This window comes from Phocoena sinus, chromosome 1 (genome assembly GCF_008692025.1).
Source record: "Phocoena sinus isolate mPhoSin1 chromosome 1, mPhoSin1.pri, whole genome shotgun sequence".
Classification (NCBI taxonomy): Eukaryota; Metazoa; Chordata; class Mammalia; order Artiodactyla; family Phocoenidae; genus Phocoena; species Phocoena sinus.
Window position 1 is genome coordinate 83,055,908 of NC_045763.1, and position 25,556 is coordinate 83,081,463.

The window sequence follows — 25,556 nt, forward strand, 5'->3', positions numbered from 1 at the left end:
TAGAATGTCTGTTCTGTTGATCTATGTGTCTGTCCCTCCACCAGTACCACACCATGTTGATTACTGTAGCTATAAGGTAAGCCTTAATATAGGTAGACTTTATTCTTTTTCAAAATTACCTTATTCTTTTGCCTTTCCATTCCATATAAATTTTAGAATAAGCTTGTCCTTGTCTACAAAAAAACCTTGCTGGATTTTGATAAGAATTAATGTTAAATTTATAGAACAATTTAGGGAAGAATTGATCTTTTTACTATGTTGAGCCTTCCAACCTTTGAACATGGTATGTTTCTCCATTTATTTAGGTCTTTCTTCTACCAGCCATTTGATAATTTTTATCATACTGATCCTGTACATGTTCTGTTAGATTTATACCTAAGTATGTCATTTTCTTTGGAGTAATTATAAACGGTATTGTGTTTTAAATTTTGTTTGCAATTTGTTTTTTAACACCAAGCAAGAATCCAGCAAAACAGAACTCTACAATGTGTCTTTTGAAACCCTGGCCTTTTCTTTTAGCTTTCTCCTAATCCTTTAAGGATTAGACAGTATTACTTAGTGCTTTTAAAATTGGAGTATAAAGTTTAGTTTTGTTAGTCCATCCTTCCATTTTACACCCGATGTAGAAGTAATCCCTTTTATGTCTGATCATTATTGCCACTTGAAAACTTCCAAGACTGGGGAGTAGTTGCTTTCTTTATATATAAGGGAGTTCATTTCACTGTTGGATAACTGATTCTCATTGTTCATTTTGCTGTTGACTCATGGTCATTGAAGACCTCTGATTTTTTTCCCTGCCGTGCATTTCCTCACCTTTTCTTCTAGATGCAGGGATCTGGCATCCATGATATGCTCGTTCTCAGATGATGTCATCTTAGGTGTGGATTCTTTATTGTGTCATTCTCCTAGATACACATTAACTGTATATCCATTGTCTAATGACACAAGCCTTCCAGAAGCCCAGACACCTGAAAGTGATGGGCGTGCAGAACCAGGAAGGTGCCTAAGGAATTCTACCAGCTTGTGGGGGAAGAGTGGCTTGTCTAAATGGTATGAAGGAAATCACCAATAATATACCAACCTTCACCAAGCACTAGACTCTCTTAATGCTCTTTTAACTGAGTTTTAAGATGTTACTTAAAATACCTATACAAATGAAATAGATTCAAAGGAGTTTTGATTTCCCAAGTTCACCCAGTTAGCAAATGGTCCAAGGATAATGTGGACACCAGAATCCCAAATTGCGTGGGTGAAAAATTAAGATTCTGGAGCCAAATTCCAGTCCTAAACAATCAATTTCTTCAGTGGGGTAGAAGACTGGAACAAGCTTATTTAGCATCCCAGACTTTCAGAACTGATGATCTTTGCCCCTGTATTTTGAGCACCTTTTAGTTACAATGCATGTTTGGGCAACAGTAGAATAAGTACATATATAAACAGAAGTCTAATGCAGGGTAGATGATATACAATAAAAAGTGCAGAGACGTATGGGTTTTCAAATGGAAGGGAGAGTACACTTGGTTAAGATGAAATCAATGAAGGCTTTAAGGATTAGACAGCATTTACAATGACTGGTAGATAAATAAGACATTCTTTGATTGTAATTTTTATTATATATACTCAGCACAGTATTCAATGCTTATTTAATATGGCTGTGTCTGTTCATAATTATAAAGCAATTTGAGCAACACTGCATTATTACACTTCAACTGAAAAACCATTACATGCTGAACCAATATCTTTGAAAATTTCAGATAAAGAATTTTCTTTGGGAAGGCACAGAATTATAGGTACTCAATTATTGTCAATTTTAGGACATAATAATACTTAAGAAGGATAAACATACATAGCATAAAATTACATTTCAGTTTATCATTTATTTCAGTGCTATTTCAACCACTTATCCTCTATATCTTGACATTCACATGAAAGAATAGCAATCATTAATGATCCAAATGCAAATCATAGTGAAACTCTAGGCCTCAGTTAAATATTGTAGTATTTTAAAAGTTTATATGATTAAAAACTGAAGACAAAATAAGCTGTTAAGTGATAAATAGCTTACCCAGTTTTAGCATAATTTTAATGTCAAAACAATACTGACATTAAAAAAACCATATGAGGCAGATAAACAATATTCCGTTAGAAATATTAAAGAATTTAGTACAAATGTGCTTACAGATTTTACTTTTTGGTTAATACAGGTAACATGCTTCTTAAATAATCTCTTCTTTTCACTTTGTCTATAAAAATAAAATTGTCCTCAATATTCTTAAATTCTTTGTTTTCTAAATAAGGCCGTTATTATACAGTAAGTTACTGAATCAGTGGTTTAAAATCAGTGACACAAATCATATGTAGAAGGTGATGTAACAAATTTATTGTTAGGTAAAGAATCAGTACAGTACAGTAACCAGCTATACGTAAGAGGTAGAATTCTTAATCACAGTTTTATAGAAAAGATGCAGTAGTTTATATCTGTACTGTTTTATTAGCTATAGTACTTTAAGTTTGCTTCTTATTATGAGTGTATCAGAAGGGAAAAAAGGAGGGCTATTCATAGGCAAAAATCTTATTGGCCCTTGTTTTGCATGTGTTAATAGGGGCTACTCCTGGACACTTAGGAGCATTTTCTTGACCAATTAAGGTAATAATACCTTATCTCATTTTTAAAAAGCTTCAGAGTTGGGAAATCTAAACTTCTTTTCTGAAGAAGAATAGAGGGAAATATATAAGAAGGAGGGAAATATCTCTTTTTGTACCACTCTTGAGTGTAAATTATAGCTGAAAGCATTCTCTCTGGATATCATTATTGCTTATTAAGAATTCTAGCAGTACCAACCCACAGAGGTTGTTCTACACTCAAGTTTATAAGTTGATTGTTTCTAACTTGTATATGTCATAAACAATATTACAAATGGGTATAACCTAAAAATTCTATTTAATTCATTAAATTATTAGTACTTGAGTAAGACAGGATGGCAGAGACTATAGGGTTATTCACATATTGAGTGTTTAAACTTCTGTGGGTTTCCAATCCTTATCTGAATGTCAAATAAAGTGATCAGAAAGGTCACTTTATGAAAGTTGTAATAAAAATAAAATTTATACCCAGTAGGGCTTATGTTTTGTAAAATGTGCCTGAATACTTATAAATGATAATTCAAAACAGAATAAAACAATTGTAAAAAAATAAAACCCAGTTTCTTCCAGTTAACTGGAAATTAATCTCATAATTTATATGAGGATTGAGTCATTATGAGCCAATCAGATTCCAAATACTTTATAGTTTAAGTGAACTTTATTTTGATAGGATATTCTCTAAATTCTTTTATATTGAGTTTATTCTTTTCTTACTGATTTTGAGAACACAAAAGTGATATTTACTTACATTAGGTCCAGATCCTTTTAGCAATATTTCCTTCACAACTGCTGGTATTAATGTATTATCCAAGTCAGTAAACACATTAAAACTAACATAACACTGTTGATAATATAAAAATAAAATGATTTTCCCTCACATTTAATTTTTAAATCTATATTTTGGTTAAGGATTAGACAGAATGTATTCCTATAGAGACTGGGAGCAATCTTTATTCTTCAAAGAGAAAATCTGTCCTAATTTTAATAAGTATGACTTAGCATTTTTAAGAATTATTCAAAATGTCAGCTTTTGGGAATGTAAGCTAGGTATATAAAACTATTTGCTATTAAAATGAAATATATTTGGTTATAAAAATCCCACATATCTTTTTCACAGCTATGCTTCTATTTACATTTAGGAGATACATATGTAAAAAGAGAAAAGTTGAGTCTTTGTCTTCTAAAGATATCCATGATTAGGTAATTCTCAGATGATTCATAACTTAATATATTGAAAAACTTCTACAGTTAATTTGTAATTGCCACATTTACAAAGAAACTTCTGGGTAACAATCTTTTAAAAACATAGTTCAGTGTTACATTTAGGCCCAAAGTTCATTTATTTAAATCACCTATGACATTTGCAAAATTTTTTCAAACGTAGGAAACTGCCGTTATTAATATGGCTTCATTCATTTATACCTGCAAGATACTTGTTATACACTTAAGTACAACTGGAACAATAAGATTACTTGCACAGATGAAAGTGAAGCCTTTCCTCTCACGTTAAAATTAATATTTATTCCACACTATGGTAATGCCTGAAAACGTTTTGCAAACAACTATTAATGGTCTTGACTGTAACAGTTTATTGCATTTTTCTGCCCCTTTTTTTGAATGTTAAGTACTCTACTTTGGAGTTTTAAGTTTTACTTTTCCTCTTATCTTCAAATAGACTCTTAAGCATATATACTTGAATGGCTGACACTACCACCATTACCACTAAATTAACCATAGACCAGAAATTTACTCTATCAAAGTTGCTTTCTTGTATGTTTCGATCACGAGCTTCAAATGCTCTAAGCAGAGTTTGGATATGACCACTTTTGCTTAGTCTGGACTTGATACTGTTGATGGACTCCTGGAGATAAAAAAGAAAATTTATTGTAAAAGAATGCTCAGTAATTTTAAGTTAATTTAAAAATGTGCTTCACAGTACTCTTACTAGTTTAATATTCAAACACAATTTTAATTAAGGGGTGGGTACTACTTAGATTACCTAAAGATCTTCATTATATAAAGTTTATGTAATAGTTCTCATGATGTATTTAAATTATTGTCTATAATTAGTTATTTTAAAAATGAACAAAGCTACTGTGAATTGAAAATAATGTGAAAATACATTTGAGTGCTATAGTGCCAGTAATTTTATATACATTATCTTCTTAGCCCTAACAACCATAAAAAATATAATCTGTTTTTAATACAAAAATGTTCCAAGATCTCATTCATAAAACAAGCTTATCAAGATGCATTCTAAGTTGCACATCTTCTGAAAAAACTATTTTTATAGTAGGGTCCTGGTGAGAAATGATTTAAAAACTATAAAAGGTTTACATGAATATAAAGTAAAGTTGAGATTCGAAATTCAAAAAGTATTGATGGCAAAAATAAGAAAATACTAGGAACAGATTTTCCTGGATAGTCACCTTGCTTAAAATCCTCATTTAAATGCAAAAAAAAACACTCAAAATTGCAGACTGCTCTGCTAAACCTACAAAACTACAAAATATAATAGTTATCATATGGGCACATTTGTAAAGCAATGGTATATTTTCCAGAAAAATATGGGATTCAGATCCCCAAATAAAAAGACCATCCATAGTTCTTTTCAATATCATGACGATGACAGTCAAGTATAAAATTATTTATTCAAGTTTGCTGTTGTGATAAAAATTTTGGGGTGGGGAGAGTAAATGAAAAATCTCCTGAAAGACATTTTTTTTCAAAAAAGACCAAGTATTTTAAGCCATATTTAAATCTGAACTTTCTGGTCATTTTGTTTAATTGTGAATGAAGTCAATCTCTTGAGAATGCAGTGAAGTACTAACAAAATTTACAACTACTTCTAGTTTGCTCTTGTTGGCAATATAAATTTAAAATGGGAGAATATATTAATATGATTGAGATTTAAAAAATGAGTGGGAAGAAGACTGGACTAGTCGTGAAACTACGGATACATCATTTCCATTTTAAGCCAGTTCCTTACTTATAAAATGGAATGAAAGGGGAAAGGGAGTTTGGAGCTGGACTAATGATAACTAAGTCTTCTTCTAGTTCTAAAATTCAACTAAGTTTAGTATACATATGAAATGATGAGATCAAAAATTTTCATGGTAAAAATTCATGCCAATTAAGCTTAATCCTTTGTTTGTATTCACAGTGACACCAATGGAGAAGGTAAGAAAACTAGTATTTATTGTGTGCCAGACTCTGTTTAAAGCATTTATATACATGCCATATCACATTTCATCCTCACAACAACTCGAGGTATTATCCCCGAGGATAATAGGAAACCAAGGCTTGCAGAGCTCAGTCACTAAGGAATTACACATATGATATGATCATTTAATTTTCTGACTTCTTAAGCTAACTGATCTACAGTATGTCTCATAATTTGATAGTTGCTTTCCTAAGAAACCTCTAAGTGATCAAAATATATTATTAAAAAAAAGTTCAGGTTATAAGAGTATTAGAGGTTATATAGTTTCAAACATGGAATAATCACATTATTTCTCCTGTAGAAAGTTCTATAACACAGGTATATACACTATTTATAAATATCACTGAGAATTCTATCATTTTATTACATCTAGCTATGGCCGAAGGGTAATGATATTTCTCCCCATCACTGGCAGTACTATTATTAGCAAGTAGGTTCTTATACATGCACGTTTCATTATGCATGTTTATGATAAATAGCGCATAAAGCAATTCAAGCCAAGAAGCCATAATCTAAAAGCTTTTACTCCTAAGTGTAGTGCTAGTTTCTGCTAAGTAATGTTAACAGTGTTCCCCAAATTAAGTAATATCAAATTTCATATTATAAAAACTATGGTGTGGGAAAAAATGCCTGTACATCTTAAGTGTTTACAAATTACTCCGTTTTATTATATGTGCAAGTGTTCTGCAGATCATTATTACAGTCTTCTGTTTGTGAACATTCTAAGGGAGTTCTGCAGTTAAGAGTCTGTGTCCAAATTCTAGTTCTCTCTCTCTCTGGTTCTGTGACAGAGACGTTACAAAATATCCCTAATCCATAATTTTCCTCATTGGAAAGATGGAGATAATAATCCTCATAGAATTAAGCAAGCATTAGGTGAGATAATGCAAATAAAATGCCTAGCTCAGTGCCTATCGCATACTAAGGTCTCTAGATGTTAGTAATTTTTATTATTTTATTAAACCATACTGACCAGAATGTCTTCCAGTTTCATATCCAACATATCTGTGCCAGTAATGTATTTCTTCCAGTCCTCTTGTTCTTGCTCCTGTTCTCCCATATTATCCAGGATTAATTCAAAGAAAATCACCTTCTCAGAAATGGTGCTGAATGTATTATCAAAGCAGAACATGTAGTCACCGCCTTCAGTCTCTATCCTGTATGAAAAAGAGGACATGTCTTCAGTTATCTGTACTTGCATCTGGGATCAAAGGAAAAACTACTGTAAAAGAGAAGGAATAACATGGTTTATAATAATTGGACAGGTTACTGATGGAAAGACTTCCTTAGTATTGAAAGACAATTTAAAATTTCTTGGGAAACCTGCAATCTGGAAATATATATTCAAGTACTTGCAACTTAGATGTGCTTGGCATTTACTCAGTAAATTGGGCAAATGAGCTTGACCTAACTTTTGGAAGAAAACAGGATTAAAAACCTAGATACATGATACCTCACAATGAACCTTAATATTTATACATTATTAAAAGTAATCTATAATGAGTTCAATTCATATGGAAATATCACTACAAACCTCCCCTTTGAGATTAATCTGTAAAGTGAGTTTTGCTTTGTTTTCAAAAGCAGTGATGGACTGTCCTAAATGCTTTCTTCTAGGCCCCTTTGGATTAAGTATATCTTTGTAATAGTTTACAAAAATTAGGGATGAGTTCAGTGTCCAAGAACCAGAGTTTTACTCGCAGTGGCACTACCTTTACTGAATAAGTGCCACTCATAACAACTTATGATCTTGTCTTCACATTCAAGATAATTGACCTGGGCCGAGTTAATTTAGCAAAATAGCTTTCTAATAATATTTTTGTGGAGAGAAACTTTAACAAACAAAATGTTGCACAGGCTAATGACATTTACTACTGCTGGCCACAAAAAACAAAGTTCAACCTGTGTTTTAGTTTTCGTTGTAACTATTCACGAAGGTTGGTCTAAATGATTTTGCTAGGTCGCTTAAATTTGGGGGCAGCTTATATTATTTCCTACAACCTTCTGAACAACATGTGAGTCTCATCTTTTAAGCCAATCTCCATCCTTTTTTTCCCCTTATTTCTGACTTAACTGTTGTGTTTAAGCATAAGAGATAACTACTCAGCAATGTGATTTGATTTTAGCATATATACGATAAATAAAAATAGCCAATACTTGTATACCTCTTCATAATTTACATAATGCTTTGACACATTTTATTTCTTTTAACCCTTATCATCATATTTGAAAGTAGGCATAATCGACCTTTTCAAGGTGAGTAAAAGGTTCACATAGATTAAGATACTTGCCCATGATCACACAGCCTGTTATAGGCATACATGAAGCTTGGATATCTGACTCTCAAGTTAATTGATCTTTCTACAGTACTGCTCAGAGCCTGTCTGTATTCTTTGCAGTCTCCTCAATCATGACAAACTTTCGTCTTTTGAGGATTCATTTAACTTTTGAAAGGATCCTGAAGCAAACACTGGTATGGATACAGGGGGAACAATATTAAAAGCAACAAAACAAAATAAAATGTTGTGACCATTATGTAATATGACCTAGATGTGGGGCATTTCCTGAGGAAAACTTTCCAGTGTATTCTAATGAATGGCATCACTGATACAGTAAGCGTATAACCACCAAATGTGACTATTCACTTAGACTATGCATTCTCGATGAGGGGATACTGCCCCCTAGGGGTGAAAACTGTTTCAAGATGGGCAAAAAAAAAAAAAAAAAAAAAAAAGCTATAATAGTATTGTGGCCCTCCAAAGCTAAATCCTATGACAACATCTTATTCCTTAGTATTTAATTTTCTCTCATGGGGTTGTGTTGGGCATATCACAAGCAGCATGAGCTCATGGAAGACACACACAATGTGTCCAGGAACACTGCTACAAAATGCTAGCAAATAGCTGTGATTGGAGGACGTTTGATTGGTTGATTGCTTGATCTAGAAGTCACAGGGCAAGAGGTGGCCTCTACACATGCCTAATGATACCGGTGGCTCCCTTGTGGATGTGTATGTTTGATCTTCAATTTTTGAGGTGCCTTGCATTATTTTCTATAGCCTTGTGTGATCTTCATCTTCAAAGCCAATCTTGTTTTTCTTCCCCCTCTTTGTGACTTACTGTTTTTGTTTAAGCATAAGAGAACTAATCAGCGATGTGATTGGATTTTAGCATATATACTATAAATAAAAATAGTCAACACTTGTATATTCCTTCATAATTTACACAATGCCTTCATACATTTTATCTCAATCTTTGCATTTTGGGGGGAAGATTTGAATAAAACTAGTTTATATTTGATTATTTAATTTTACAAAGGTTATTCAACCCATCATCAATTATGCCAAACACTGGGGAAAAAAGTCAATAATATCTGAATGACCACTGAGTAGCTAAAGTTATTTTCCCACATCAAGCAAAAGTTAAAAGTTAAGGTCACTAAAAGTACTTTTTAAGAAGTCAATGTAATTTTTTTAATCATTCTACTTTTCTTGAAAAATATTTGGAATGATTTTAAAAATTTTAATTACATTGCTATTATGTATATAAATTGCTAATTTGCATGTGTAGTGGACACAATGTATGATAAATTATATTAAAAGTTATTCAGAAAATATAAAGTTAAATTTAATGTTAATAACTTTTTAATCTAACTTTTAATTTTGTTTAGTCTTAATTTTATTTAACCCAAATTTATTTAGTCATTCTTAACCCTGAATTGGATAAAAAGGGTAAGCTTTGTACCTATTCTTTTTATATATAAAGCACAGATATACATAGAGTTAAAAAAAAAAAGGGGGCATGTAGTATATATTCGGTATTAAAATTTCATGGCGGATGATGAGGAAAAAAATGCCTAAAAAAGGTTGTATGGGGACAGGGGTAAAAATGAAAAAAAACTGAGAAGCACTGACTCAGATGTATGAGCTTCAACATGTGTATATAAAAAAAGGATGTTTATTACTTTATAGTCATTCCTATATTAATTTCTAAATTTGTGTTGACTACCTTTAGTATAATGGAATATTATTACTACAAATGATATAAAATATTATCCAAATAAAAGCATATAGAGTAAATTTTCCTTTCAAGTAGAAAAAGAATTAGCATAAGTAGTCCAAAATTTATAAGTTATGGTGTGAGTTAAGGTAATATTAATTCAGTGGTCTAGAAAAATGCTTTTATATATGACAGTACTGGACAAATAGGTATTAAGCAGTTTAAGGCTCTGTCTGGAGACATTTTTACTAACCCTGACTTCTGGAAGGATAGCATTTGTTTTAAAGATTTAATTTAAGACAAAAACTGTTTTGATGGTATAACTGAGATTTTAGTTGCCTTTAAAAAGTTAATATAGCTAAAGATAAATTTTTGTTTAAATCTAATTTTTAGAAAGTAGATTTGTAAATCTGGTGTAGTGATTAGGAGTGAATTGGACTGACTGGTCTTAAATCCTGGCTTTGCTGTTCATTAGCTGTGTAACCTTCAGCAACGTACTTAACTGCTCTATGCCTCAATTTCTTCATTGGTAAGATGATAATAATATCATGTACCTTATAGGACTGTGGGAAAGGAAGAATAAAAAAAAAATTAATACATGTAAAGTGCATATTAGAACTGTGACCTGGCACATCAAAAGAACTCAATAAATGTGAACTCTTATAAACTCTTTCTTTTCTCCCAATGGTTTAATGAGAGGTAATTCTATGCAAGAAAGCAATAAGATACCTTTTTTCCCCTAACAGTTAATTTTAATTTATCTCTAAATGAAAGCAGAAAATTGGAGAGAAATGAAAATTGACAGAAATTCTATACATTTTCTATATTCTGAAATTTAAAGGTGAACTACATTTTTAGTTCTTGTTCATACACCTATCAAAGAGAAAGCATAGTTAATTCTGGTTTATCAATCTTAACTGACTTTTTAAATTACCACTTCTGATTTTATTTATCAATAGTTTATGCAAATTTTTTTTAGAGCTCTGTATAGGTAAGACCATTTTCAAAAGCACTTAAAAAATTATGGTTGGGAGGGGACCTTGAAGATGGCGGAAGAGTAAGACGCGGAGATCGCCTTCCTCCCCACGGATACACCAGAAATACATCCACACGTGGAACAACTCCTACAGAACTCCTACTGAAGGCTGGCAGAAGACCTCAGACCTCCCAAAAGGCAAGAAACTCCCCACGTAACTGGGTAGGGCAAAAGAAAAAACAGAGACAAAAGAATAAGGACGGCACCTGCACCAGTGGGAGGGAGCTGTGAAGGAGGAAAAGTTTCCACACACTAGGAAGCCCCTCCGCGGGCGGAGACTGCGGGAGGCGGAGGGGGGAGTTTCGGGACCGCGGAGTAGTGCACAGCGACGGGTGCGGAGGGCAAAGCGGGGAGATTCCTGCACAGACGATCGGTGCCGACCAGCACTCACCAACCCGAGAGGCTTGTCTGCTCACCCGCCGGGGCGGGCGGGGCTGCGAGCTGAGGCTCGGGTTTTGGTTTTGGACGGAGCTCAGGGAGAGGACTGGGGTTGGCGGCTTGAACATAGCCTGAAGGGGTTAGTGCACCACGACTAGCCGGGAGGGAGTTCGGGGAAAAGCCTGCACCTGCCGAAGAGGCAAGAGACTTTTTCTTCCCTCTTTGTTTCCTGGTGCGCGAGGAGAGGGGTTTAAGAGCGCTGCTTAAAGGATCTCCAGAGAAGGGCGCGAGCCGTGGCTAAAAGCGCGAACCCCAGAGACGGGCGCGAGCCGCGGCTGAGGGCGTGAGCCCCCGAGACGGGCGCGAGCCGCGGCTGAAAGCGCAAACCCCAGAGACGGGCGCGAGCCGCGGCTAAAACCGCGGACCCCAGAGACGGGCGGGAGACGCTAAGGCTGCTGCTGCCGCCACCAAGGGGCCTGTGTGCGAGCACAGGTCACTCTCCACACCCCTCTTCCGCGGAGCCTGTGCAGCCCGCCACTGCCAGGTTCCCGGGATCCAGGGATAACTTCCCCGGGACAGCGCACGGCGGGCCTCAGGCTGGTGCAACGTCACGCCGGCCTCTGCCGCAACGTCACGCTGCCTCTGCCGCCGCAGGCCGGCCCCGCACGCAGTGCCCCTCCTTCCCCCATCCCCCAACCCCCGGCCTGAGTGAGCCGGAGGCCCAGAATCAGCGGCTCCTTTAACCCCGTCCTGTCTGAGCGAAAAAACAGACGCCCTCCAGCGACCTACACGCAGAGGCAGGGCCAAATCCAAAGCTGAGCTCCTGTGAGCTGTGAAAACAAAGAAGAGAAAGGGAAATCTCTCCCAGCAGCCACAGAAGCAGCGGATTAAAGCTCCACAATCAACTTGATATACCCTGCATCTGTGGAATACCTGAATAGACAAGGAATGATCCCAAATTGAAGAGGTGGAATTTAGGAGCGAAATCTATGATTTTTTTCCCTTTTCCTCTTTTTGTGAAGGTGTACGTGTATGCTCCTGTGTGACATCTAGTCTGTATACTCTAGCTTCCACCATTTGTCCTAGGGCTCTATCCGTCCATGACTTTTTTTTTAAAAACTCTTTTTCTTAATAATTAAGTTTAATTGTAATAACTTTATTATACTTTACCTTCGTTCTTTCTTTCTTTCCTTCCTTCCTTCCCTCCTTTAGACAACGAATCACCCCAAATTGAGGAGGTGGTCTCAGGGAGCAGGATTTATGATTTTTCCCCCTTTACCTCTTTTTGTGAAGGTGTATGTGTATGCTTCTGTGTAAGATTTTCTCTGTATAGCTTTGCTTCCAACATTTGTCCTAAGGTTCTATCCGTCCCTTTTTTTTTTTCTAAATATTTTTTAATTCAATAACTATATTATACTTTATTTTATTTTTACTGTATCATCTTTCTTTCTGGCTTTTTTTCCTTCTTTCCCTCCTTCCTTCCTTCCTCCCTCCCTCCCTCCTTTCTTTCCTTCTTTGCTTCTTTCTTCCTTCCTTCCTTTCCTCCTTTCCTTCTTTCTTTCCTCATACTTCTACTAATTCTCTCTACTTTTTCTCCCTTTTATTCTGAGCCGTGTGGATGAAAGGCTCTTGGTGCTCCAGCCAGGAGTCAGGGCTCTGCCTCTGAGGTAGGAGAGCCAACTTCAGGTCACTGGTCAACAAGAGACCTCCCAGCTCCACATAATATTAAACAGCGGAAATCTCCCAGAGACCTCCATCTTAACACCAGCACCCAGCTTCACTCAACGGCCAGCAAGCCACAGTGCTGGACAACCTATGCCAAACAACTAGCAAAACAGGAACACAACCCCACCCATTAGCAGAGAGGCTGCCTAAAATCATAATAAGGCCACAGACACCCCAAAACACACCACCAGACGTGAACCTGCCCACTAGAGAGACAAGATCCAGCCTCATCCAGCACAACACAGGCACTAGTCCCCTCCACCAGGAAGCCTACACAACCCACTGAAACAACCTTAGCCACTGGAGACAGACATCAAAAACAACGGGAACTACGAACCTGCAGCCTGCAAAAAGGAGACCCCAAACACAGTAAGATAAGGAAAATGAGAAGACAGAAAAACACACAGCAGATGAAGGAGCAAGATAAAAACCCACCAGACCTAACAAATGAAGAGGAAATAGGCAATCTACCTGAAAAAGAATTCAGAATAATGATAGTAAGGATGATCCGAAATCTTGGAAGTAGAATGGACAAAATGCAAGAAACAGTTAACAAGGACCTACAAGAACTAAAGATGAAACAAGCAACGATGAACAATGCAATAAATGAAATTAAAATCACTCTAGATAGGATCAATAGCAGAATAACTGAGGCAGAAGAACGGATAAGTGACCTGGAAGATAAAGTAGTGGAAATAACTACTGCAGAGCAGAATAAAGAAAAAAGAATGAAAAGAACTGAGGACAGTCTCAGAGAGCTCTGGGACAACATGAAACGCACCAACATTCGAATTATAGGGGTTCCAGAAGAAGAAGAAAGAAAGAAAGGGACTGAGAAAATATTTGAAGAGATTATAGTTGAAAACTTCCCTAATATGGGAAAGGAAATAGTTAATCAAGTCCAGGAAGCACAGAGGGTCCCATACAGGATAAATACAAGGAGAAACACGCCAAGACACATATTAATCAAACTGTCAAAAATTAAATACAAAGAAAGCATATTAAAAGCAGCAAGGGAAAAACAACAAATAACACACAAGGGAATCCCCATAAGGTTAACAGCGGATCTCTCAGCAGAAACCCTACAAGCCAGAAGGGAGTGGCAGGACATACTGAAAGTGATGAAGGAGAATAGCCTGAAACCAAGACTACTCTACCCAGCAAGGATCTCATTCAGATTTGATGGAGAAATTAAAACCTTTACAGACAAGCAAAAGCTGAGAGAGTTCAGCACCACCAAACCAGCTTTACAACAAATGCTAAAGGAACTTCTCTAGACACGAAACACAAGAGAAGGAAATGACCTATAGTAGCGAACCCAAAACAATATATAAAATGGAAATAGGAACATACATATCAATAATTACCTTAAATGTAAATGGACTAAATGCTCCCACCAAAAGACACAGATTGGCTGAATGGATACAAAAACAAGACCCTTATATATGCTGTCTACAAGAGACCCACTTCAGAACTAGAGACACATACAGACTGAAAGTAAGGGGATGGAAAAAGATATTCCATGCAAATGGAAACCAAAAGAAAGCTGGAGTAGCAATTCTCATATCAGACAAAATAGACTTTAAAATAAGGACTATTAAAAGGGATAAAGAAGGACACTACATAATGATCAAGGGATCGATCCAAGAAGAAGATATAACAATTGTAAATATTTATGCACCCAACATAGGAGCACCTCAATACATAAGGCAAATACTAACAACCATAAAAGGGGAGATCAACAGTAACACATTCATAGTAGGGGACTTTAACACCCCACTTTCACCCATGGACAGATCATCCAAAATGAAAATAAATAAGGAAACACAAGCTTTAAATGATACATTAAACAAGATGGACTTAATTGATATTTATAGGACACTCCATCCAAAAACAACAGAATACACATTTTTCTCAAGTGCTCATGGAACATTCTCCAGGATAGATCATATCTTGGGTCACAAATCAAGCCTTGGTAAATTTAAGAAAACTGAAATTGTATCAAGTATCTTTTCCGACCACAACGCCATGAGACTAGATATCAATTACAGGAAAAGATCTGTAAAAAATACAAACACATGGAGGCTAAACAATACACTACTTAATAATGAAGTGATCACTGAAGAAATCAAAGAGGAAATAAAAAAATACCTAGAAACAAATGACAATGGAGACACAACGACCCAAAACCTATGGGATGCAGCAAAAGCAGTTCTAAGGGGGAAGTTTATAGCAATACAAGCCCACCTTAAGAAGCAGGAAACATCTCGAATAAACAACCTAACCTTGCACCTCAAGCAATTAGAGAAAGAAGAACAAAAAAACCCCAAAGCTAGCAGAAGGAAAGAAATCATAAAAATCAGATCAGAAATAAATGAAAAAGAAATGAAGGAAACAATAGCAAAGATCAATAAAACTAAAAGCTGGTTCTTTGAGAAGATAAACAAAATAGATAAACCACTAGCCAGACTCATCAAGAAAAAAAGGGAGAAGACTCAAATCAATAGAATTAGAAATGAAAAAGGAGAAGTAACAACTGACACTGCAGAAATAAAAAAAATCATGAGAGATTACTACAAGCAACTCTATGCCAATAAAATGGACAATCTGGAAGAAATGGACAAATTCTTAGAAATGCACAACCTGCCAAGACTGAATCAGGAAGAAATAGAAAATATGAACAGACCAATCACAAGCACTGAAATTGAAACTGTGATTAAAAACCTTCCAACAAACAAAAGCCCAGGACCAGATGGCTTCACAGGTGAATTCTATCAAACGTTTAGAGAAGAGCTAACACCTATCCTTCTCAAACTCTTCCAAAATATAGCAGAGGGAGGAACACTCCCAAATTCCTTCTACGAAGCCACCATCACCTTGATACCAAAACCAGACAAGGATGTCACAAAGAAAGAAAACTACAGGCCAATATCACTGATGAACATAGATGCAAAAATCCTCAACAAAATACTAGCAAACAGAATCCAACAGCACATTAAAAGGATCATACACCATGATCAAGTGGGGTTTATTCCAGGAATGCAAGGATTCTTCAATATACGCAAATCTATCAATGTGATAAACCATATTAACAAATTGAAGGAGAAAAACCATATGATCATCTCAATAGATGCAGAGAAAGCTTTCGACAAAATTCAACACCCATTTATGATAAAAACCCTCCAGAAAGTAGGCATAGAGGGAACTTTCCTAAACATAATAAAAGCCATATATGACAAGCCCACAGCAAACATCATCCTCAATGGTGAAAAACTGAAAGCATTTCCACTAAAATCAGGAACAAGACAAGGTTGCCCACTCTCACCACTCTTATTCAACATAGTTTTGGAAGTTTTAGCCACAGCAATCAGAGAAGAAAAGGAAATAAAAGGAATCCAAATCGGAAAAGAAGAAGTAAAGCTGTCACTGTTTGCAGATGACATGATACTATACATAGAGAATCCTAAAGATGCTACCAGAAAACTACTAGAGCTAATCAATGAATTTGGTAAAGTAGCAGGATACAAAATTAATGCACAGAAATCTCTGGCATTCCTATATACTAATGATGAAAAATCTGAAAGTGAAATCAAGAAAACACTCCCATTTACCATTGCAACAAAAAGAATAAAATATCTAGGAATAAACCTACCTAAGGATACGAAAGACCTGTATGCAGAAAATTATAAGACACTGATGAAAGAAATTAAAGATGATACAAATAGATGGAGAGATATACCATGTTCTTGGATGGGAAGAATCAACATTGTGAAAATGACTCTACTACCCAAAGCAATCTACAGATTCAATGCAATCCCTATCAAACTACCACTGGCATTTTTCACAGAACTAGAACAAAAAATTTCACAATTTGTATGGAAACACAAAAGACCCCGAATAGCCAAAGCAATCTTGAGAACGAAAAAAGGAGCTGGAGGAATAAGGCTCCCTGACTTCAGACTATATTACAAAGCAACAGTAATCAAGACAGTATGGTACTGGCACAAAAACAGAAAGATAGATCAGTGGAACAGGATAGAAAGCCCAGAGATAAACCCACGCACATATGGACACCTTATCTTTGATAAAGGAGGCAGGAATGTACAGTGGAGAAAGGACAGCCTCTTCAATAAATGGTGCTGGGAAAACTGGACAGGTACATGTAAAAGTATGAGATTAGATCACTCCCTAACACCATACACAAAAATAAGCTCAAAATGGATTAAAGACCTAAATGTAAGGCCAGAAACTATCAAACTCTTAGAAGAAAACATAGGAAGAACACTCTATGACATAAATCACAGCAAGATCCTTTCTGACCCACCTCCTAGAGTAATGGAAATAAAAACAAAAATAAACAAATGGGACCTAATGAAACTTCAAAGCTTTTGCACAGCAAAGGAAACCATAACCAAGACCAAAAGACAACCCTCAGAATGGGAGAAAACATTTGCAAATGAAGCAACTGACAAAGGATTAATCTCCAAAATTTACAAGCAGCTCATGCAGCTCAATAACAAAAATACAAACAACCCCATCCAAAAATGGGCAGAAGACCTAAATAGACATTTCTCCAAAGAAGATATACAGAATGCCAACAAACACATGAAAGAATGCTCAACATCATTAATCATTAGAGAAATGCAAATCAAAACTACAATGAGATATCATCTCACACCAGTCAGAATGGCCATCATCAAAAAATCAAGAAACAATAAATGCTGGAGAGGGTGTGGAGAAAAGGGGACACTCTTGCACTGCTGGTGGGAATGTGAATTGGTTCAGCCACTGTGGAGAACAGTATGGAGGTTCCTTAAAAAACTACAAATAGAATTACCATATGACCCAGCAATCCCACTACTTGGCATATACCCTGAGAAAACCAAAATTCAAAGAGAGTCATGTACCAAAATGTTCATTGCAGCTCTATTTACAATAGCCAGGACATGGAAACAACCTAAGCGCCCATCATCGGATGAATGGATAAAGAAGATGTGGCACATATACACAATGGAATATTACTCAGCCTTAAAAAGAAATGAAATTGAGCTATTTGTAATGAGATGGATAGACCTAGAATCTGTCATACAGAGTGAAGTAAGTCAGAAAGAAAAAGACAAATACCGTATGCTAACACATATATATGGAATTTAAGGGAAAAAAATGTCATGAAGAACCTAGGGGTAAGATAGGAATAAAGACGCAGACCTACTGGAGAACGGACTTAAGGATATGGGGAGGGGGAAGGGTGAGTTTTGACAGGGCGAGAGAGAGTCATGGACATATACACACTAACAAACGTAGTAAGGTAGATAGCTGGGGGGAAGCAGCCGCAAGGCACAGGGATATTAGCTCGGTGCTTTGTGACAGCCTGGAAGGGTGGGATGGGGAGAGTGGGAGGGAGGGAGACGCAAGAGGGAAGACATATGGGAACATATGTATATGTATAGCTGATTCACTTTGTTGTAAATCAGAAACTAACACACCATTGTAAAGCAATTATACCCCAATAAAGATGTTTAAAAAAAAAAAAAAAAAAAAAAAATTATGGTTGAAACATTTTCCCCACCTTGTTCGCTCATACATGTATTCAGTATTTACTGAGTATCAATTACATGGCAGGTACTTTGGTTAACAAAGGCCAATGATTATAAATAGCTAGTACTTACATAGTGCTATGTGCCAGAGATGTTCTAAGCATTGTACGGTAGAAAGCAAGAATTTGGGTTCATCCTGCCTCCTCCTCTTAATAAATGTGTATCCCTGCAGACTTACTTAATTTCCCTGAGCCTCCTTGTCTGTAAAATGGGAACTGGGGAATCAAAGAATCTATCTCTCACAGTGGGTTGGAATGATTAATTTAGAAGCATATAAAATACAAAGTCTAGTTTATGGCAAATATTAAACATTCTATATTTGATCTTATTCCTATATACTCACAGTTTAAACACGATAACAATACTGAGTAAACAAAGTGCTGCAGTAAAATAACAGAATGAAATAAGGAAACACCAGTGAGATATGAAAAAAGAGAAATGAGATAAAAGAGATACAATATATGGGCTTTTATCAAACTCTAAACTCAGAGTTATAAAAAGTATTTTATTTCTATATGGTTTCCTATGGTCAGATCTTTTACTTTCAGATCTTCTAATTATCTAAAAAGAATGAGGTTCGAGTAAAATAAAAATTTACACAAACACAAAGATGTATTACTGTACTGTTGTTTTAAGAAAACAATGGGCAAAAATGATATAGCCAGTAGTTCAAGAAACTTTAAGATATATACCTGGAACAGTAACTTATAGTTAAAATAGAAAAAGCCTGTGCTAGCCAGAAGGGCAGGTTTAAAATGCCACAATAGATTGAATGCAGTACCTATGGTATACTCATTAACCAAAGCAAAAAAAAAAACTTAGTCAAGATCAAAAGAAAATGCCTAAACAAAAAAATGAGATTAATGGACGACATTTTAGTTTAAGATAGATCACTAACAAGGACTGTTTAAAATGTTCATATGGAATCATTTAATGCTAACATTTAGTATCAAATGTGCTAATTTTCCTGTGCCCACTGGTATTCAGATCAAGGAACCCAACTAAGAGATTACTTACGTGTGAACTCCATCTGATTTTCTTTGTTCAAAAACTAAGGTTCTTCCTTTTGGAGAGGCAAGATGGAAATCAATATCTAATCCTGCTCCATCTAAAACCTGTAGGAAGGCATAGAAGAGAAGAGCACATTTTACAAATTCTAAAAATAAAAAGCTATATTAAGTAGATCATATGATGAAAAGATTTCATTTCTAAACCTAGAGGGGTAAGAAAGTGAAAAGACTCATGTTAGGGCTAAAAAGGAGCAGAAAGACCATTTGGTTCAATTCCATTTTTGGAACTTGTCCCTTTCTTGCTAATTCCTGTTGCCATCACTTAAGTTTAGGTCTTACGGGTATTACTGAAATAATCTTAAAACAGATGCCCTGTAGAGTAGAAACACAGAAGGTAGTTCAATTGGTATACCCTTTTCCTTGGGCAATTTAGGGCTTGCTATGTAACTTTTCTGAGTTTGTTTCCTCCTCAATAAAATAATAACTAGCTACTTCTTAGCCTGGAACTCAAGGCCTCTATGATCTGATTCCAACTGACTTTTTCAAGCAATACCTATTATTTCCCAATATGAACTATATATTCCAAGCAGGCCATTTACTTATTGGCCAAAGAATAAGTACAGGAAACAGGAAAGTACCTGTTCCTTTACAATCTCAAAATGTCCCAATGATGATGATGATGATGAAGATAATGATGATGGCAGCTAACAATTACATTTTATGCCACACATTGCTTTAAGTGCTTTATGTGGATTTATTCCTCACAACAACTCTAAAAGGTTCTATTATTTTCATTTTAGCCTAAAAAAACAAAACAACCTCCCCCCCCCCCAAAAAAAACCCACAGAAAACAGGCACAGAGAAGGTTGCCTAAGGTGATATGGTAAATAACTGGCATGGTCAAAATTAGAACTCAGCAATCTGCCTTCAGAGGCTACTCTTCTTCTTGTATAACTCCATTTTATTTTTCTTGGTGGCTTTAATGGAATGATAGATTACCTATTCTTGTGCTGTTCTTACTGATCAACAGAACTGGTTTCAAATGGCTAGCTAAATATACATAGTTCTTTTTCTTCTTTAAATCCCAATGAAATGAAGAAAACATAACGATATAAATAATCTATAACAACACTGGAAATCTAGGAAAGCTGTTAAAGGATGTGAAGAGTAAGGAATTTCTGGAAGATATTCCACTGAGCAAAGAATACATCTAGCTACCAATATCTATCAATCTCAAAATTCTCAAAACAGACTAGAGAGACACCAAATATTTGTTGAAACTGATGCCCTCTCTTTCATGTTATTGGTTTTTCTCAGAGGATCAAATTCTGAAAAAATAATGTAAACAGACTTAAAAATATGTTTTCTCAGATAAATGTAATATACATCCTCAGAGAAATTCAAGAATGTAAAAATCTACAGAAAATGAAGATGCTGATATGAAAAAGTTCTTAGAAAAACCAAAAATGTGATTGCCCAAATAAAGCTTTAGCGAATGTAATGACAGCAGAATGGGCATGGATGGAGACTAAAAATCAGAGAACTAAAAGGAGCCAAGGAATTCTCACAACAAGGTGAAAAAGTATAGATGAAAAGTATGAGGGAAATGGTAAGAACTTTATGAAGGACAGAGCTAAAGATTTCAAATACCCACCTAATAAAGCATTTCAAAAAGAGAGAACCAAGAGAAATGGAGAGGAAGTTATCAAATAAGAGAATAAAAAGTTCTGCTCCAAAAGATAAAAATCTTTAGACTGCAAGAGTCTAACAGATGTGAAGCAGGATAAATGAAAAAAGATCCAAAAATCCTAGTGACTTTTCCAAAGGATTTAAAAAGAACCTAGAAACTTCCAAAGAGTAGTAGTAGAGAACTACAAAATAACAAGAACTGGGATGGCATCAGCATTATTGCATATATACACTAGATGTAAAAAAATACAAGGGAGCTATGTCTTCAATTTTTCCAAGTAAAAAAATTATATTTACTGAAGAGAAAGCAAAAGGTAAAGCCATTTTCAGATATCCAAGGACTCAAAGCGTTCTGAAAGAATTACTCAAGGTTCTCCTCCAAAAACCAAAAACCATATCATTAAATCAAAAAGTAAGTAATGTGACAAAACTAAGCAAAGACTTCAGTAAAACAAAAGATATTATTGGTAGTGACTGTCAGGCTTAATGAAATCATTAAAAATGGTATTTAAAAATACAGAAGCTGGGCTTCCCTGGTGGCGCAGTGGTTAGGAGTCTGCCTGCCGATGCAGGGGATGCGGGTTCGTGCCCCGGTCCAGGAGGATCCCACATGTCGCGGAGCGGCTGGGCCGGTGAGCCATGGCCGCTGAGCCTGGGCGTCCGGAGCCTGTGCTCCGCAACGGAAGAGGCCACAACAGTGAGAGGCCTGCGTACCGCAAAAATAAATAAATAAATAAATAAAAATACAGAAGCTAATTTTAAAATATACAAAATATCTATCTAAAATATAAAATAAAACAATACCATAAATCTAAAACTAAACTTCCCAGTGACTTCAATGGATCATGATGGACGAGTCCCACTTTCACCTGTCAGTCTTCCAGTCCCTCAAAGGTGTTCTTCAGTCTTCTTCCTCAAAGCCTTGGATTGCCACATGCTGTTCTTTTTATCTATCACCTTGCTCCACCCCCTTATCCCTAGTAAGCCTGATTCTTCTACAGATCTGAACTCCACTTCTTCTGGGATGTCTTCTCTCAATTTCCACTGTGAAATCAAGTCCTTCTATTAAACACTCTCATAGCTTATGCACTTCACTTCATAGCACTTATTAGAGTTCTAATATCACACTTATTTGTGTAATAATTTGATTAATGTCTATCCCCTTAACTAGACTGCATGAGTGCACGGACTATATTTTTACTCACCATTGTATCTGTAGTATCTAGCATAAAGCTTACACAAATTAAGCACTCAACGATTTAAAAGTTTAAATGAATGATCTATTCTATTCATAAGATATATATATTGACACTTCAAAATTTCAAGAACTTAATATATTGTGGGGCTGGTCAATTATCCTAAAAGTGTCCTCTTAAACCCAAAATGTGTGAAACGGTTAGAATTTTTCGATATGTCACAGTAAGCCAAGGGCAATGTCTAGAAAGTCTGTTCCCTGACATTTTAAAAACTAAGACAAAACCCAGTAGCTTGTAGTTATTGGAAAGTTAATCACAGAGTTGGAAAATGCAGACAAAGGGCTGAAGATGATTTCTACCCTTTAAACCCTTCTAACATTGTCTAGGACTACAGACATTTAATGATTTTACTTCTTTCCTCAATCAAAACAAATTGTTTAGGCAGAATGCTTTAGGGGAATAGTCCCTTTGAGTGATTAAAGATGCAAAGTATAAAGCTAAGCCATACCACCTATATAACTCTAGAAGTGTAAACATAAAAAAACTAACATATATTGAACATTTACTATGTGTCAGGGATGGTATATGAACATTTATTAACTAATTGTTTCAAATCAACTCTTACTATTATTTTCTCTATTTTAAAAGTATGGGGTTAAGTAACTTGCTCAAGATCACACAGGCAGTAAGTGCCAGAGTCAGGATTTCAGCCCAGGCATTTTTTTCCTACAGTTGGAGCTCTCAATCATAAGAGGTCAGTAGTTTAAAATAGATTTCTTTCCTAATACCTCAGTAAATACTGATGAATTTTGAACAATAAAAATTGTTTTCTTATCTAGACTATTTCTCTAAACCCATTTGGTTTCCTTACCTCTAATTTTGCCCTTTTTAAATCCATCTTCCACACTGTAAAACATTTTTGACAGTTACCACACTACTTAATCTTCAATGGCCCTTATACAGACAAAGGTCAGAGCTACTCAGCATGGCACACAAGCTAAGATTCATGATCCACGATCCAGCCTCCTGACCTCTCCAACCTCTTTCTTCTACTCCCACCCTAGACTTTATAGTCTTAAAGGTCCATCGAAAACTCAGCACTCCTAGCGTCCACTACATATTGCCCACTGCTAGAACACTAACACTATGCATTTTCAGAACTGTCTATTCATTCTGATCCTTTTTCTGAAATGCCCCTTCTTCCTGGCATTCCTGTTTCACCTAAGCATCTTTCTAGATTCCAATTTATTTTCTCCAGGAATTCTTTTCTGATACCCCAGAGAAGAAGCCCTCCTCCAACAGCATCTAACCATACTTTATTGAAATTAGTTGTTTATGAGCCAGTAACCTTTAAATATTAAGATCCTTGAAAAGCGTTCTTTCTGTTGTTTGTCCCTTCCCCCGTGTCCTTGTCTCTACTTCTCCATTACTGACACATGGTAACTTCAGTAAATGAACTTTTGAACTGGACTGGAAATCAAGAAATGCTGAGCTCCTGCCTCAGTGTTGCTCATTAACTGTGTGACTTTAGATACTTTACTCTTTATGCTTATCCTATGCATCTATAAATAATCTAATTCTAAAGTTCCTTCAGAGGAAAATTCTAAATAACTTTATTTTGCTCTATATGTGACAGTACCTGTTATTGAAAAAGATTCTCTACATCAACTATAAAAAATTAACATCTGATTAAAAATTAGGTAACTTGTAAAAAAATTGAGAGATGAACCACACCAAGGCATCTTTTTTTTTTTTCCCAGTGCTACTTAGAAACATCGAAATTTGCTGTATTGGAGCTTACAAGACTTCTTCTAAGAAATTACCCTCTACCAGAATGACCACATAAATTAAGGCAATTCCCTATAATATTACACAGGTACTAAAAAGAAAACAATGATATGGGAGAAATGCTTAGAATGCTGAACGAAAGATTACAAAGTTTTAATATACAGTTAGATCTTATTTGGTTTTAAAATAAGGGGTATATAACTGAGAAGGAAATGTACCATTAAACACATCAATAGCCCCTTTCAAAATATTCCGAAATAGGATTTAGTGATAATCACATGGTCACAGTTCAAAAATCCTTAACTGAAGCAATGACAGTATAGATTTACAATACCGGAATTGAGTGAGGGTGGTGGGGGTGATTAACGCCAAGTGTCATCATCTCGTCCAATGATTAAGGAGAACGTGTATTAGGCCTGTATTGTGAAATTCCCAGTATTGAAGCGTGTACTGGCTAGAAAAGACACAGGTGAATTATGAAACAAAGAGAAAAACCACCGACATCACCAGAGCTGGCCTCTTTCCGACCGGAGGGGTGGGGGTAGTCAATTCCAGGTCCCGCCTAACTTCTCGGTCCCCAACCCCGGGGAGAGCCTCGCCTCGCGTGCTGGCACGGAGCTGGCCTCTTCCGGGCAGCCCTCGCCTCTTCAGCACCCCGGTCGTCCACAAGAAGTTTCTAAGCCGGTGAGAGGCGACGACGTGCAGCTAGGCTAAAGGAAGGAGGCTGGCTCAACCTCTGCACTTACTTGGTACTCGATCTCCAGCGAGGCCTTCAGGGGCATGGGCTGGTAGAAACACTCCTTCTGGCCGGCCGGAAGAGTGAACGTGAAGTCGCTGTCTAAGGAGGGCGTGAAGCCGGCCGCCCCAGGCAGCAGCTGAGAGGCCAAGAGGACCACCGGGAAGGGCAGCCAGATCTTGTCGCCCATCCCTGCCTGGGCGATCTCGGGCTGGAAAAGGCGTGGGAGGCGTGGGTTATAGGCGCCTATGCTCCGCTTTTCCTCCCTGGACTCCTCGTGGTTGGCAGGGAAACCTGGAGCCTGAAGAAACTCCAGGTGAAGGCCGGGGCGGAGGGGCGTTTCTCAGAAGGGAAAACGCCGGCCTACAAAGGGTAGGGACTGAGGGCGGAGCCAGCAGTCCTTTTTCACACCCTCCCGGGTCTTGGCTCCCTCAGGCCCCGCGTGAGCGCGCCCGCTCGATACCCAGACGGCCGCAGCTTCTCATGGCGTCCCTCACACCAATGGGCGTCTTGGCGGTAATTGTGGGAAATGTAGTT

General features: G+C 36.5%; 1 protein-coding gene across 3 annotated transcripts; it reads right to left on the reverse strand.

The window, feature by feature from the left end:
- Nucleotides 1–1,572: 1,572 nt before the first annotated feature.
- On the reverse strand, nt 1,573–25,537 carry TMED5 (transmembrane p24 trafficking protein 5). 3 transcript variants are annotated; one of them, XM_032603011.1, is made up of 5 exons: nt 25,030–25,501; nt 24,618–24,737; nt 19,618–19,715; nt 6,840–7,023; nt 1,573–4,504 (listed from the first exon to the last, which is right to left on the reverse strand). In XM_032603011.1, exons 2-5 carry the CDS (start codon nt 24,663–24,665, stop codon nt 4,286–4,288), a joined length of 549 nt encoding a protein of 182 aa, XP_032458902.1. In that variant the 5' UTR covers nt 24,666–24,737; nt 25,030–25,501; the 3' UTR covers nt 1,573–4,285. The 3 variants fall into 3 exon arrangements, with proteins under 3 accessions (XP_032458902.1, XP_032458896.1, XP_032458911.1); XM_032603020.1 differs by lacking the exon at nt 24,618–24,737 and adding an exon at nt 4,891–4,943 and having other exon boundaries at nt 4,293–4,506; nt 25,030–25,502; XM_032603005.1 differs by lacking the exon at nt 24,618–24,737 and having other exon boundaries at nt 25,030–25,537.
- Nucleotides 25,538–25,556: the final 19 nt, after the last annotated feature.

Bases quoted from the DNA above. Each gene is read 5' to 3' on its own strand.
- TMED5 (XM_032603005.1), bottom strand. From the start codon at position 25,209: ATGGGCGACAAGATCTGGCTGCCCTTCCCGGTGGTCCTCTTGGCCTCT. The intron at 7,024-19,617 runs GTAAGTAATCTC...TTTTTCATACAG, and splicing joins AAATCAGATGGAGTTCACAC to GATAGAGACTGAAGGCGGTG. The intron at 4,505-6,839 runs GTCAGTATGGTT...TTTTATCTCCAG, and splicing joins TGAAACTGGAAGACATTCTG to GAGTCCATCAACAGTATCAA.